Genomic DNA, 14,527 nt, shown 5'->3' on the forward strand with positions numbered 1-14,527 from the left:
GACTGCTGGACCAGAGGTTCTATAACCAGTAGGACTGCTGGACCAGAGGTTCTATAACACAGTAGGACTGCTGGATCAGAGGTTCTGTTATAACACAGTAGGACTGCTGGACCAGAGGTTCTGTTGTAACACAGTAGGACTGCTGGACCAGAGGTTCTATAACCAGTAGGACTGCTGGACCAAAGGTTCTATAACACAGTAGGACTGCTGGACCAGAGGTTCTATAACACAGTAGGACTGCTGGACCAGAGGTTCTATAACACAGTAGGACTGCTGGACCAGAGGTTCTATAACACAGTAGGACTGCTGGACCAGAGGTTCTGTTATAACACAGTAGGACTGCTGGAGCAGAGGTTCTGCTGTAACACAGTAGGACTGCTGGACCAGAGGTTCTATAACCAGTAGGACTGCTGGACCAGAGGTTCTGTTATAACACAGTAGGACTGCTGGACCAGAGGTTATATAACCAGTAGGACTGCTGGACCAGAGGTTCTGTTATAACACAGTAGGACTGCTGGACCAGAGGTTCTATAACCAGTAGGACTGCTGGACCAGAGGTTCTGTTATAACACAGTAGGACTGCTGGACCAGAGGTTCTATAACCAGTAGGACTGCTGGACCAGAGGTTCTATAACCAGTAGGACTGCTGGACCAGAGGTTCTGTTATAACACAGTAGGACTGCTGGAGCAGAGGTTCTGCTGTAACACAGTAGGACTGCTGGACCAGAGGTTCTATAACCAGTAGGACTGCTGGACCAGAGGTTCTATAACCAGTAGGACTGCTGGACCAGAGGTTCTGCTGTAACACAGTAGGACTGCTGGACCAGAGGTTATATAACCAGTAGGACTGCTGGACCAGAGGTTCTGTTATAACACAGTAGAGTATTTATACATATTTATACATCTGATCTGAAGCCCCCCCCCCCCACTCACAGTCTGCCCTCCACCGCCACAGCAGCACACATGATGGAGCAGGTTTTTGTCCTCGAATGCGGAGATGTCGGGGAGTACGCACACTCTGAGCTGTTGGTGGCACAACCGCCCCGCCCCTCCTCCCACATACCTCTCCCGCGGTGAGGCGGAGGTATGTGTTTCCGTGACGACGCATCCTCAATCGTTCACGTCTTTGAGACTTTGAAGATGCTATTTGTGAACACACTCACGCTCGCCAAAAGGTCTTGAAATATAAGGAGCTCCCGCTCTACATGGAGGCCGTGTGCCTCAGTCACGCGGAGGCTGCCTTGTTCACAGTCCAGTGGCCGGGCGGTGGAGCCTGAGAATCATTAGAGGAGACGGCCACTCGCTCTCCAATCTGTGGGCCACTTTTCAGTCCAATAAGAGGAGAGCACGGAGTTGTTTTTTCTTTGAGGAAAGTCCAACGTTAGCCATTTTTTATATCCTATCCTGTGTGATGTGCCAGAGCTCTGTTTATAAGCTATCTCTGTCATTTGCTGTGTTTATTTTCCTGGAAAAGCAGCGTGATGAAATGTGATAAATCTTCCTAGCGCCAGCGAGCTGGTTGTCGGTCTTCATGGGCTTTAACAGAACATTAACAGAGTACCGTCTTGGCCATCTAGACGTCTGCACACACCTATCCTCTCTGCTTCTCATTGTGAACACATGAGTACTGTTGAGAACTAACAACCTCAGTACAACAGAGGAGCCCTGCGGCAGTCATTAAATATGAATATGAATCTGTTGTGGTGGTTACTGGGTTCTACTACAACCAATACATTTGACAGAAGGAGGCCATAGCCAAGGATAGCCTCATACTTCTGATTACACTTTGACAGGCTCATGGACCCATAGCAACGTGAACACTCTGTGAGCGCCATGAAATGAGTGGGTGAAGAAGGGTCTGTTCAATTCAGAAGTACGCACCACTGAATGAACCTGAGTTCATTGTTGATGAGTATCACCATTGCATATGTAATTGACCGAGCAAGAGAAGGAGAATTTGATTAATGCAACCAATGTAAAATACTTCAAGCTTGTTAAACACCGTTTTTCGTTAGTGATCTCGAAACAGGCACACATTGAAAAAAAACAGGGAGACAACAACAAATAAAAGTGCAAATAGAAGTACACTGAAGGACGTAGTGGTCGCTCCTCCTCCACGCCAGCCAGTGAGAGCTGTAGTGTCTTTCTGTTGGGGTTTCTTCTGGGTTAAACCTGGGCTATACTTGTCTTACTTACTCTGAGCAGCTGTGGGGCGGGGGGGGGGGGGGGGCGTCTGGCTGCTCTCTGCTCCCATTCATCTGGAGGCTCTGGGCCGCCCCACAGAACCACAGAACCCTTTATCACCATCGCCACACACACACAACACACAGCCTCATTCCCACATAGCGGAATAGCCCTGTTCTGGCATAGGGCTTCTCCATCGCGGGTCCGTCCTCCCGCACCCTAATGTCACTGACAGTGTTATTAGCTTTTTGAAAGCCGACATATATCTGAATGTATTCTTTCTCTCTTTTCTGTGGATGCCTGGCATTGAGGAGGGATATGAGAAGGAGCTGGCTGCCAGCACCACCCAACACCTCCTAACACCACCCAGTACCACCCAGCATCACCCAGTACCACCCAGCACCACCCAGTACCACCCAGTACCACCCAGCACCACCCAACACCTCCTAACACCACCCAGTACCACCCAGCACCACCCAGCACCACCCAGTACCACCCAGCACCTCCCAGCACCACCCAGCACCACCCAACACCTCCTAACACCACTGAGTACCTCCCAGCACCACCCAACACCTCCCAGCACCACCCAACACCTCCTAACACCACTGAGTACCTCCCAGCACCACCCAACACCACCTAACACCACCCAACACCACCCAACACCACCCAGTACCACCCAACACCGCCCAGCACCACCAAACACCACCCATCACCACCCAGCACCACCCAACACCTCCTAACACCACCCAACACCTCCTAACACCACCCAACACCACCCAACACCACCCAGTACCACCCAACACCGCCCAGCACCACCAAACACCACCCATCACCACCCAACACCTCCCAACACCACCCAGCATCACCCAACACCACCCAGCATCACCCAACACCACCCAGCATCACCCAGCACCAGAACTACAGACCGGTATCTCTTTTTTCATTCCTCTCTAAAACACAGGAACGTGCCATCTCTAACCAACTGTCCTCCTATCTCTCACATAACAACTTGCTTGACCCTCACCAGTCAGGCTTCAAGAAGGCACACTCCACTGAGACGGCTCTCCTCGCGGTGACTGAGCTTCGTCCGTGCTGCCAGAGCCTCGTCCCTCTCATCGGTTCTCGTTCTTCTTGACCTGTCCGCAGCTTTTGATACGGTGAACCACCAGATCCTCCTTGCCACTCTCGCCGAACTTGGCATTGCTGACTCTGCACTATCCTGGTTCACATCTTACCTGACTTATATGACTTATTACCTGCCACCTAATCACACCTATCAGGTCACATGGAATGGCTCCTTGTCCAAACCTTGCACACTTGACACTGGTGTCCCTCACGGCTCTGTACTGGGGCCTCTTCTGTTCTCCCTCTATACCAGATCTCTGGGCTCTGTAATTACATTACACACAGTTTTTCCTATCACTGCTATGCTGACGACACTCAGCTATTCCTCTCTTCCCCTCCTCTGACAAAGCCCTGATTGCAACACGCATATCTGAATGTCTGGCAGACGTCAGCACTTGGACGACTGCCCATGACCTGAGGCTTAACCTCAACAAGACTGAGCTCCTAATACCAGGGAAAGATTGCCTACACATGGACTTACTGGTTACTGTCGAGAACATCACTGTATCTCCTTCACCAACTGCCAGAAACCTTGGTGTGGTACTGGACAATCAGTTATGCTGCACCGCAAACATCACCGCAGTGGTCCAATCCTGCAGATTTGCACCTTACAACATTCGCAGAATCCGGCCCTTCCTCACAAGGGAAGCAGCTCAGCTCCTAGTCCAAGCGCTGGTCAGCTCCCTGCCGATGTCAGGAGAGATATCACAGAGTCGCTCACCAGCTTCCACTAGAGACTCAAAACTCACCTGTTCAGAGTTCACCTAGACTCTGCATAGCCACATGTCCCCCGGCCCGCCCACTATTGTCTGATGTACGTCCTGGCACTTAATGTAAGCACTTAATGAACGCACTTAATGTACATTGTATTTATTCATAGTACTTAATTGTGTAGCATCTGCAGTAGCTAGCTATCACTGCTGTATACGGGGAATGGGTTGCGCTAGCGATTGTCAGTACTTGCACTTGGTTCTATGAACATCCTTGCTGTACCGACAGTGATATATTGTTTCACTTCTTATGACAAATGTACTTATTGTTAGTCGCTTTGAATAAAAGCGTCTGCTAAATGCCCTAAATGTACACCACCAAACACCACCCAGCACCATCCAACACCACCCAGTACCTCCCAACACCACCCAGCACCAGCCAGTACCTCCCAACACCACCCAGCACCACCCAGCACCTCCCAACACCACCCAGCACCACCCAGCACCTCCCAACACCACCCAACACCACCCAGTACCACCCAGCACCACCCAGTACCACCCAACACCACTCTCCTTTTTTTTGTGGAGCTCCTGGTTGAGGCTCTAAGGAGACTCTTTGTGTGGATGAGGTGTAATTCAGGACCAGAGGGTCCACTGTGGACGTCAGGACCAGAGGGTCCACTGTGGACGTCAGGACCAGAGGGTCCACTGTGGACGTCAGGACCAGAGGGTCCACTGTGGACGTCAGGACCAGAGGGTCCACTGTGGATAGACCAGAGGGTCCACTGTGGACGTCAGGACCAGAGGGTCCACTGTGGACGTCAGGACCAGAGGGTCCACTGTGGACGTCAGGACCAGAGGGTCCACTGTGGACGTCAGGACCAGAGGGTCCACTGTGGACGTCAGGACCAGAGGGTCCACTGTGGACGTCAGGACCAGAGGGTCCACTGTGGATGGACCAGTGGGTCCACTGTGGACGTCAGGATCTAAATCCACAGTCCATCACCCTAACAGGTGAGTCATCCCTCTTAACTCTGTGGAAGTTTGAATCAGGACTTCCTCTTGTCAATGCTCCCGTTCCCCCGCCCAGCGATAGAGACACCTGGTGGGCAAACCACGCAGTCTTTAGTCCAGTGTTTAAAATCGCTTGATGTGTTGATCGCCCTTAAAATCCTCATCCTGAACCCTCTCCTTAACTTCAACCACACCAAACCTCACCCTTTCTCTCTCTCTCTCTCTCGCCCTCTCTCTCTCTCTCTCTCTTGCCCCCCCCCCCCCCTCTCGCTCTCTCTCTCTTGCCCTCTCTCTCTCTCTCTCTTGCCCCCCCCCCCCTCTCTTGCTCTCTCTCTCTCTCTCTCTCTCTCTCTCTCTCTCTCTCTCTCTCTCTCTCTCTCTCTCTCTCTCTCTCTCTCTCTCTCTCTCTCTCTCTCTCTCTCTCTCTCTTCCCCCCCCCCCCTCTCCATCTCTCAGACCCAGACAGAGTTCAGTGCAGTGCGATGCTGAGCGCAGTGAGGGAAGACGCGCGGAGCTCCTTGGCCATGCCCGTACCGCTGTGGGCTGCGCTGCGTCCGCCCCGCCGTTGATCCGCGGACACCCACCGGCTCGGCTCCAGACTCCGACCGCCCCGCGGACAGGATGCGGCTGATCACCGTCACCGCGCTGCTCGCTCTCCTCGTAGAATCAGGTGAGTGCTTTAGGTATAAAGATAAATAAAGGTACAAAATGCGTAAATGTGCGGGATGTGTTCCAGCTGGCATGACCCCATTTAAGTTTGGAATTATAATAGACAAGATAAGTCTTTAAAATTAGACTTATATTAAATAAAAATGTGTTAAATTGTCTAATTAACATTACGGGATGAAAACTCCCGCCGTCTTGGAGCAGACACATATCTATAATAATTAAACGCATTTTACAATTATTAGGCCTATCTTTCCCCCAAAATTACGCATTCCACACGCTCCTCTCCACCGACTATGCGTTAAAGTTCATGGTCGGTTATTCCGCCAAGGGTCGTGATGCTGTGTCCCGTCTTGCCATCTGTTGCAGTTCAGCCCACTGGATAATGTTAAATGATGAGCGTGGCGGTCGTGAGGCAGACCGCTTCCTCTCGTTCTGTGTCGCTGTGGCCGGTGGGCTGCTCTGCCTCTCAGACAGCAGGTTGAGGGTTCAAGCGCCACAGCCACCAGCAGTGTACCATAGTCCTTAGCCTCGTAGTAGAATTGCCTCATTGTCATATTTTAAGGTTTTCGGACAATAGTTTTGTTTTTCATTTTTTGGGAACCACATATAATTTATTTATTTATATATTTATTATAATTTATTAGGCACATATCACAATTTGGCCATTATATGACTCAGGCAATTATGCTGTGAGGCAAATTATTTTTCCTTTAGGGCATTTAGAAGACACTTTTATCCAAAGAGACTTATAATAAGTACATTTGTCAGAAGAAACAACAATAAATCGCTGTTGTTACAGTAAGGATGTTCATAGAACCAAGTGCCAAGCACTAACCATCACTAGGTTAACCCATTCCGCATATACAAAAACGATAGCTAGGATAAGACGCTAACCGATGCTAATTACTATTTTTAGGTCATGGAGTTGGTAGTAAAAATGTTAGGCCTATATATTTTTTTAAATGCAGGTGGCCCCTTTTTATTATTGAAGGCACACTTATTAGTTAAGAGTTGCGTGGGGAAAGTCTAAGATAAGCTGCTTTCACATATGACCTCCGTCTTTTCTCCGCATTTGTGGAGCAGGAGGTTCGACCGCGAGGGTCATTCACACTTGATGCCCGATATGCGGAGATCAGTGTCAGTAGAATCTCCGGCTGCTTAAGGGGGCGGGCTTGCAAGGGACGGCATATGACGTAGGGTCGCAAGAGGCGGGATTGGGTTTGTTTTGGTTTGACCGCAGACAGCACGCAGGCAAAACTGGCAGAACTCATCATGATCATGTTAAATGTTGCTGCAGCGATGCATGTTAAGCTAACTGTTGTCAATAATAATTGTTATGAGAGTAGCACATGTGTGTGCGCGAGCATGGCAGTGTGTGTGTGAGTGAACGAGCGAGGAGAGCGAGCGGTAGCGTGTGTCAGTTTAGTGAAGTAATGAACGAGTCCGGTTGTGTCTGTGCAAACGTGTAGGCCCTACTGTAAAGTTAGTGAAACTAAGAATAAAGTACCCAGCCTGTCAATAATCAGTGGCCGCTTCATTCCGACCATATTCAAACCTATAAGCAGACCCAACTGCCGGTCAAAGTGATTCCCGAGAGAATCGACGGAGCGGAACGTCGCTTTTGTGCTCCTCGACTATGGTCTGGGAGCCGACAGCAGGAAAGGTGTAACATAATAATAAAAATATTTTTTAAACCATTCAGCGAACAAAAGGCAGTAGGCTGATTATTGATTAGGGTGCGGGTGCCACTCAATGACATGCAAACGTAGACCGAAGCGTCATCAACACGCCCACTCAACTGGTGTGAAATGCCGACATCCTACTGCTCATTCACATATAAGGTGATTAGCATTTCCTCCGGAGAACATACTACCTCGGGGGTAGTATTTTTTCAGGAGGTCCAACGTCAGGATATGTCATTCACATATACAGCACGTCCGTAGAATCTACGGAGAATAGACGGATGCACGTCCATATGTGAAAGCAGCTATAGTGTGTGTGTGTGTGTGTGTGTGTGTGTGTGTGTGTGTGTGTGTGTGTGTGTGTGTGTGTGTGTGTGTTCGAGTCCCAAAAAAAAGGCGAGTTTGATTCCCTATCAGAATCAGAATCATACATGTAGTGAATTGGTGATATGATACAAGTCAGTTGCTCTTATTAACTTCTTTATTTATGTGGTAATAAGTAGAAATGACAATGTCATCTATTGTTGTGTGTATAATGGGGTGGCTAGTTTTAAGTACCTTTTGTTCTTGGTGTCGTCTTGTGAGTCGGTTGCACAGAGGTAATCAGTTACTTAAATACATCTGGGCTGTACGAATACATGAGGTCGTAGCCCACACTCACAACACAAAGGCCTTGAGTTTAATGTTCTTTAAGTCATGGATTACACTATTAGATTATCATGAATTGTATTGAAGTGTAGACTTAAATTGTTATTGTTCTTACAAATGAAGTCTACTTACATTTAAATGTAAGCCTAATAATACTCATTTAGATATGCCTAAGATGTATTTAATGAGCCTGATATTTTTTTATATGCAATAATAAAAAACATATCATATTAAAGTACACTTATAATCATAATAATAACAGATTTATAGTGCTTTGTACGCAATGCGCTTTACTGTGTGTGTGTGTGTGTGTGTGTGTGTGTGTGTGTGTGTGTGTGTGTGTGTGTGTGTGTGTGTGTGTGTGTGTGGTGGGACCTCATCTTCTACCACCAGTATGCGTCACACCGTTCACCACACAGTCACAGTGGAGAGGAGGAAGAATGAGACGATCCAAACAGAGACACCCGGGTTAGCCCCCTGCTGTAGTGATGAGACAGACACCGGGGTTAGCCCTCTACTCTAGTGATGAGACACCGGGGTTAGCCCTCTACTCTAGTGATGAGACAGACACCGGGGTTAGCCCCCTGCTGTAGTGATGAGACAGACACCGGGGTTAGCCCCCTGCTGTAGTGATGAGACAGACACCGGGGTTAGCCCTCTACTCTAGTGATGAGACAGACACCGGGGTTAGCCCCCTGCTGTAGTGATGAGACAGACACCGGGGTTAGCCCCCTGCTGTAGTGATGAGACAGACACCGGGGTTAGCCCCCTACTCTAGTGATGAGACAGACACCGGGGTTAGCCCCCTGCTCTAGTGATGAGACACCGGGGTTAGCCCCCTACTCTAGTGGTGAGACAGACACCGGGGTTAGCCCCCTGCTCTAGTGATGAGACAGACACCGGGGTTAGCCCCCTGCTGTAGTGATGAGACAGACACCGGGGTTAGCCCCCTACTCTAGTGGTGAGACACCGGCAGAGGCGCAGCTTGTGAACAGGCAAGGCAGGCAACTGCTTGGGGCCCCGGGCCGCCAGGGGGCCCCCAAGAAAAAGAAAAAATTCTTGGGGGCCCCCTGGTGAGCCCCTAAGAAGTATCATCCCTATGGCATTTACCACTTGTTTGACGAAGATGATCTGCTAGACTTTGATAAATGGTTCAAGACTTTGCTTTAGTCGAGCCAATCGCTACATTTATGTGCTTAAAAAATTTTTGCACCATTGTTTCACCTGAACACGTCTGCAGTGGCAGAAGAGATTTTGACAGTATAAGCTGATATTGAGCTTAAGTCCAGGGCTCATGGACAATTTGGGAACTTACTCACAAAGGAAAAGTATCCAACCATGAGGAAATGTGCTACCTTGACTGCATTATTTGGCTCTACTTAGTTATGCCAGTCAGCCCACATGATTATTAGTAAGTCCAAATACCATTCCACCATGACTGATGGTCATTTGGAAGCCTGCTTGAGAATAGCTTCCAGCAGCTACTGTCCGGACTATGAAACCCTGGATGACTCCATTCAGTCATCAGAGTATGTACTCAGTATATATAAATAAATATATGTTTAGCATTATTGTAGGTAGATCCTTTTGACCTGGTCATTTTGAAAGTAGCTCGAAGGCCGAAAAAGTGTGGGCACCCCTGAGCTAGGGCAAGCATTGGCCCTAGCAAAGGCCAGGAAACAGCATTTGTAGTGTGTTTGCTGTTATATTAATGTTCAGAATTTCATATGTAGCACCTTCAAGGGTTTTGATGAGCACTGGAATTGTAAAGTGGGTTTAATTACCTAAGAAAACTATTCAAAATTACTCAATTGCTGTAACTAATTTGAGATAATTAATACCACTATATAGTCACTTCACACCTCAGTTATGTGTGCATTTTAGACTCTGTTTGTATATATATATATTTTTAGTTGTATTCTATATTTGTATTAATATAGTGCTAACAAATTCATGTGAACACTGACTCTTTTACAGTGGAGTGCAATATTCAATGTATTTTGATTTGAGTACATAGCATTGTGGCATGTAAAACAGCATTTGCAAAATAAATGCTTTATGCATGGATGAACACTGGCCTTAATACTGGTTTGGTCAGATTATTTATAACATAATGGTGAGGAACGTTGGTTGGAGGGGCTCCAAGGAACTTTTGCCTAGGGCCCCAACAGACTCTCAAATCGCCACTGGACACCGGGGTTAGCCCTCTACTCTAGTGGTGAGACAGACTCCGGGGTTAGCCCTCTACTCTAGTGGTGAGACAGACTTTGGGGTTAGCCCCCTGCTCTAGTGGTGAGACACCGGGGTTAGCCCCCTACTCTAGTGATGAGACACCGGGGTTAGCCCTCTACTCTAGTGATGAGACAGACACCGGGGTTAGCCCCCTGCTCTAGTGATGAGACAGACACCGGGGTTAGCCCTCTACTCTAGTGATGAGACAGACACCGGGGTTAGCCCTCTACTCTAGTGATGAGACACCGGGGTTAGCCCCCTGCTGTAGTGGTGAGACACCGGGGTTAGCCCCCTGCTCTAGTGATGAGACAGACACCGGGGTTAGCCCCCTGCTGTAGTGATGAGACAGACACCGGGGTTAGCCCCCTGCTCTAGTGATGAGACAGACACCGGGGTTAGCCCCCTGCTCTAGTGATGAGACAGACACCGGGGTTAGCCCCCTGCTGTAGTGGTGAGACAGACACCGGGGTTAGCCCCCTGCTGTAGTGGTGAGACAGACACCGGGGTTAGCCCCCTGCTGTAGTGATGAGACAGACACCGGGGTTAGCCCCCTGCTGTAGTGACCACAGGGAGTGGGACCTTGGTTAAACGTCTCATCCTTCAGACTTATGATTTGTATATCTGCTTGAAATGTAACATTTAAGACACTGTTCAGCCCCTACAATATAAATGGTTACCCATTGAATTATAAGTGCAAAGTGAAACCCTTAAACATCCTTATAAAACATCAATTGGTGATGAACAAAAGTGCATTCTGGGTACACAAGGCTGCTGGCCCGGAAAGAATGCGTCCTCTTCCTCATTCACAGATTTCACGCCATAGGAACATTGAGTAACGTGACAAGCAGTGGTTCTGAGTCCCCGGGCTTCTGCCAGCTGGGAATTCAACTCATATCCGACGCTTATGGTTGATTCTGCTGCAATGTGAAGACAGACACTCCTATTAGAGCCTGTCTGAGGCGCTGAAGCATGTCTCCGTGTGACGTAGCCGTGTCTTCGTGGTTGGTTAGCAGCGGAGACGTGACACAGTAACTGCCACTTTGGGCTCGTTGATGGTAGTCGACCACAGCACATAGCAACAACCCTGGAGACAGGCTCTTCCCTTCCTAATTAATTCCTAGATTATTAAAGGTAATTTACATCTTCATTTACATCTTTTTTTTTATCTTGGCAATTATTGTACTATGCGAGTGTCAGGCTGAACCTGGACCTGCAGAAGAGCCATGAGAGCTCATGAGCGTCACAGCCTTCTGTTCATTCATCGCCCTCCTCTTACGGACATGGACAACACATTCATAGGGGCTTCATAATGTCTTGAATAAAAGTGGTAAATTGGCCTGAAAATAATTGTATGTAATCATACAAAATATATGAAGTAGAATCCTAAACCAAAGTGTCTTGATAGACCAGAGGCCTCTGGGTTCCACTGCCAAGAGACACATTCATTCTCAATGTCGAAAATCAACAAATTGATCCATATATATGAATCGAATAAATAATTAATAATAGCTTATCTTTGACATTGTTTAAATAATGCATTATACAGAAGAAGAATTAAGAGTGCCATTTATAAAATGTATTACTGTTCTGTATATCAGTGGGATTTGAAAAACATGCATTTTGCTCATAGAAATTACAACAAAACTTTCGATATTATTTGTGTAACATTATCACTTTTGTGCTGTTCTTTGGGAACCAGGAGCTCTGACATTGTCATGAGTCCATTTGACAAAACCCCTAGAGTAAGTTAGTGGAGGACCGTTGTTATTCATGGATTTGAACGCTAGAACCACTGTGGAACCACACCTTGTAGTTCCACAGACATCACGACATGCCCCACTGGGCTGGGCCCAACATCACATTTCTAATTTAAAAATACCTTATTAAATGTAATAATCAAATTGAGCTGGTTGGATGGATAACCAAGGCCCTGCCAGAAGACGTCGTTCAGGAGCAGCTCCTGGGTTAATGGATGGAGGGAGGGAGAGATGGATTCAATCCACTGATCGATTGACCCATTGCCTGATTGGTTTCTGTCCAGGCCTGGCTCTGCAGATCCAGTGCTACCAGTGCGAGGAGATGACCCGCAACGAGTGCTCCACACCAGAGTTTGTGGTCAACTGCACGGTCAACGTGCAGGACATGTGTCAGAAGGAGGTGCTGGTGAAGGAGGACGGTGAGTCAGTCTATCGTTGTTGTACACGGGGAATGGGTTAACCTAGTGATGGTTAGTTCATGGCACTTGGTTCTATGAACATCCTTACTGTACCGACAGTGATATATTGTTGGTTATTTTCCTTCTGACAAATGTACGTATTGTAAGTTTGTAAGTATTGTAAGTAACTTTGGATAAAAGCTAAATGCCCTAAATGTATATGTAGTCAGAGCCCATGCACCCATCTTTAAAGGGCCCAGCTCACCACCCGCTGTGATGTAGACCAAAACCTACCCCATAATGATGAGGGTGAATGAAGCTTGCATTTCCATCGTCTTACTCCCTTGGCAGGGGGCTATTGGCTGTGGAGGCCAGCACACATCAGAAGTCCCTCTCAACTCTTGCCACTTAACCCCTGATACTGAAACTGTAACTAAACATTCTTCACACAAACACAGAGGAACAAAGTCATCCACAATTACATGCACAGACAGATATACACATATACCCCCAGAAACCAACTAACACATTCAAGTACAGACGCACACACACACACACCAAAAAACACACAAACACACACGCACTCTGACGCACACAACGAAAAAAAATGCAAAGACACACACTGACAAACAAAGGACAACAACACGCAGGCTCACAGACGCAAAGAACAGAGCCACAAACAAACAAAGCAAACGCATACGACTGCACGGCACTCACACAATTAGACACACAAGCACACACTCAGTCCCTCGCCGCACTATCGCCTCACTCTGCGTTGTTATCTCACTTGGAGAATTTAGAGTGAGTTTTCCTTCTTCCACAAGAGGAGCAAAAGCAATCAGTCCGTCCCGGGCGAGGCCCGCGGGCCGCGTCCAAAGGGCAGGGCGCCTGCACCACCGCCCAATCACAAGAACAGCTCCACATGAATGCTCAAACAAGCCCCGCTTTTATCAGCCCACATTATCATAACAGGGAAGAGGGGACGTAGCACACTGTACCTTATCGCCGCGGTGGACGCCCGCTGTCAGACGACTCGCTATCTGTGATTTGGGAAAAGGTCCTCTGGAATAATCGGTGGGAGTGCTCCACTCCGAGCTGAAAGGGCCATGTTTGATAAGCAATGTCCCCAGATTACCTGTTCCATCCTGGAGCAGCCTCACAACCCCTACCTGCTCACAACCCCTGCACTGTCTAACCCCTACCTGCTCCTTAATGACCTGTCTCTGTACTGTCTAACCCCTACCTGCTCCTTAATGACCTGTCTCTGTACTGTCTAACCCCTACCTGCTCCTTAATGACCTGTTTCTGTACTGTCTAACCCCTACCTGCTCCTTAATGACCTGTCTCTGTACTGTCTAACCCCTACCTGCTCCTTAATGACCTGTCTCTGTACTGTCTAACCCCTACCTGCTCCTTAATGACCTGTCTCTGTACTGTCTAACCCCTACCTGCTCCTTAATGACCTGTCTCTGTACTGTCTAACCCCGACCTGCTCCTTAATGCCCTGTCTCTACTGTCTAACCCCTACCTGGGATTGGTGGTGGTGGTGGTGGTGGTGGTGATGGTGATGATGATTGTGACGATGGTGCTGCTGGAGGTGGTGCTGGTGGTGCTGGAGGTGGTGATGGTGGTGGTGATGGTGATGGTGGTGGTGATGGTGGTGATGGTGGTGGTGGTTGCGGTGGAGGTGGTGATGGAGGCGGTGGAGGTGGTGATGGTGGTGATGGTGGTGATGATGATTGTGACGATGGTGGCGGTGGCGGTGGTGCTGCTGGAGGTGGTGCTGGTGGTGCTGGAGGTGGTGATGGAGGCGGTGGAGGTGCAGGTGGTGGTGGTGGTGGAGGTGGTGGTGCTGTTGTGTGGGTGTGTGTGGGTGTGGGGCGTGGGGTCCATTGCCTGGCTGCATCCTGCGGGTCTTGGCGGGGGCTTGTCGGCTGAAGAGAGCCTCAGAAGCACCTCATGGAGGCCTGCACACAGCAGGGCTACTGGGGGACCTGAGCCTCTGTAGGGAGTCTGGTGGGATCCTTGTTAATAAAGCAGTGCTTTATTAACAAGCTCCATTCAGAAGCTGTTTTTATGAACAGCATCTCTCTCTCTCTCTCTCTCTC

The 14,527-nt window shown here is 48.6% G+C and overlaps 1 protein-coding gene across 1 annotated transcript in view; it reads left to right on the forward strand.

Moving 5' to 3' along the window:
• Nucleotides 1–5,654: 5,654 nt before the first annotated feature.
• The window catches only part of LOC311368776 (ly6/PLAUR domain-containing protein 1), a gene marked incomplete at its 5' end in the record, with an annotated part of 24,188 nt that continues 15,315 nt past the window's right edge, over nt 5,655–14,527 (forward strand). The window contains 2 exons of the mRNA XM_084487554.1: nt 5,655–5,703; nt 12,306–12,440. Of these exons, the coding sequence (XP_084343680.1) occupies nt 5,655–5,703; nt 12,306–12,440 (184 nt within the window). The remainder of the gene's footprint in view (nt 5,704–12,305; nt 12,441–14,527) is intronic.

This window comes from Micromesistius poutassou (assembly GCF_964030765.1).
Source record: "Micromesistius poutassou genome assembly, chromosome: 23".
NCBI lineage: Eukaryota > Metazoa > Chordata > Actinopteri > Gadiformes > Gadidae > Micromesistius > Micromesistius poutassou.